This window comes from Bison bison, unplaced genomic scaffold, assembly GCF_000754665.1.
Source record: "Bison bison bison isolate TAMUID 2011002044 unplaced genomic scaffold, Bison_UMD1.0 scf7180017864080, whole genome shotgun sequence".
In the NCBI taxonomy this organism is placed as follows: domain Eukaryota; kingdom Metazoa; phylum Chordata; class Mammalia; order Artiodactyla; family Bovidae; genus Bison; species Bison bison.
The window spans coordinates 410,248-410,744 of NW_011494652.1; the positions used below are offsets into that span (position 1 = coordinate 410,248).

Consider the following 497-nt stretch of genomic DNA (forward strand, 5'->3'; position numbering starts at 1 on the left):
CTGGGGGCACAGAGGCTGAGGTCCCTGGGGGTGAGGAGGTGGTGCAGGCGCCCTGGAAGCGGTCAAGGTCACAGCGCTGGTTGCAGATGGCTAAGAAGGGGCAGCCCGCCCCATCTGTCTTGTTGTAGACAATGTCCCCTACAAGGTCAGAGACAACAGGTCAGCCAGGGCAGGGCCAAGGGCATGAGGACACAACCAAGGCAGCCAAATGCCAGGGAGGATTCTGCAGGAGGGCTGATACTTCACGTGCCTGGTAGGAAGAACTTCCCAAAGGCGTGGCAAAGGCAGGGTGTGGTGGGGCCAGGCGAGGTTGTGGGAACAATGGAGGGCATCAGGCTGCCGGAGGTCTCTGAGGACCAGGAGGGAGTAGTGGGTGGAGACCCAGGAGTAGTCGATACGGGAGAGGTCAACAGGTGACCTGTGGGTGAGTAACTGGACAAGTCTGGCTTGGTGGTCATGGGTGAGGACCTCGGGAAGGCAGAGGGACTAGAGATGGA

The 497-nt window shown here is 60.4% G+C and overlaps 1 protein-coding gene across 1 annotated transcript in view; it reads right to left on the reverse strand.

Annotated features, from left to right (window-relative positions):
• The window catches only part of MUC5B (mucin 5B, oligomeric mucus/gel-forming), a 36,688-nt gene that overhangs the window by 4,616 nt on the left and 31,575 nt on the right, over positions 1-497 (reverse strand). The window contains exons 47-48 of the mRNA XM_010837805.1: positions 251-349; positions 9-138 (exon numbers count right to left, since the gene is read on the reverse strand). Coding sequence (XP_010836107.1) covers positions 9-138; positions 251-349 — 229 coding nt within the window. The remainder of the gene's footprint in view (positions 1-8; positions 139-250; positions 350-497) is intronic.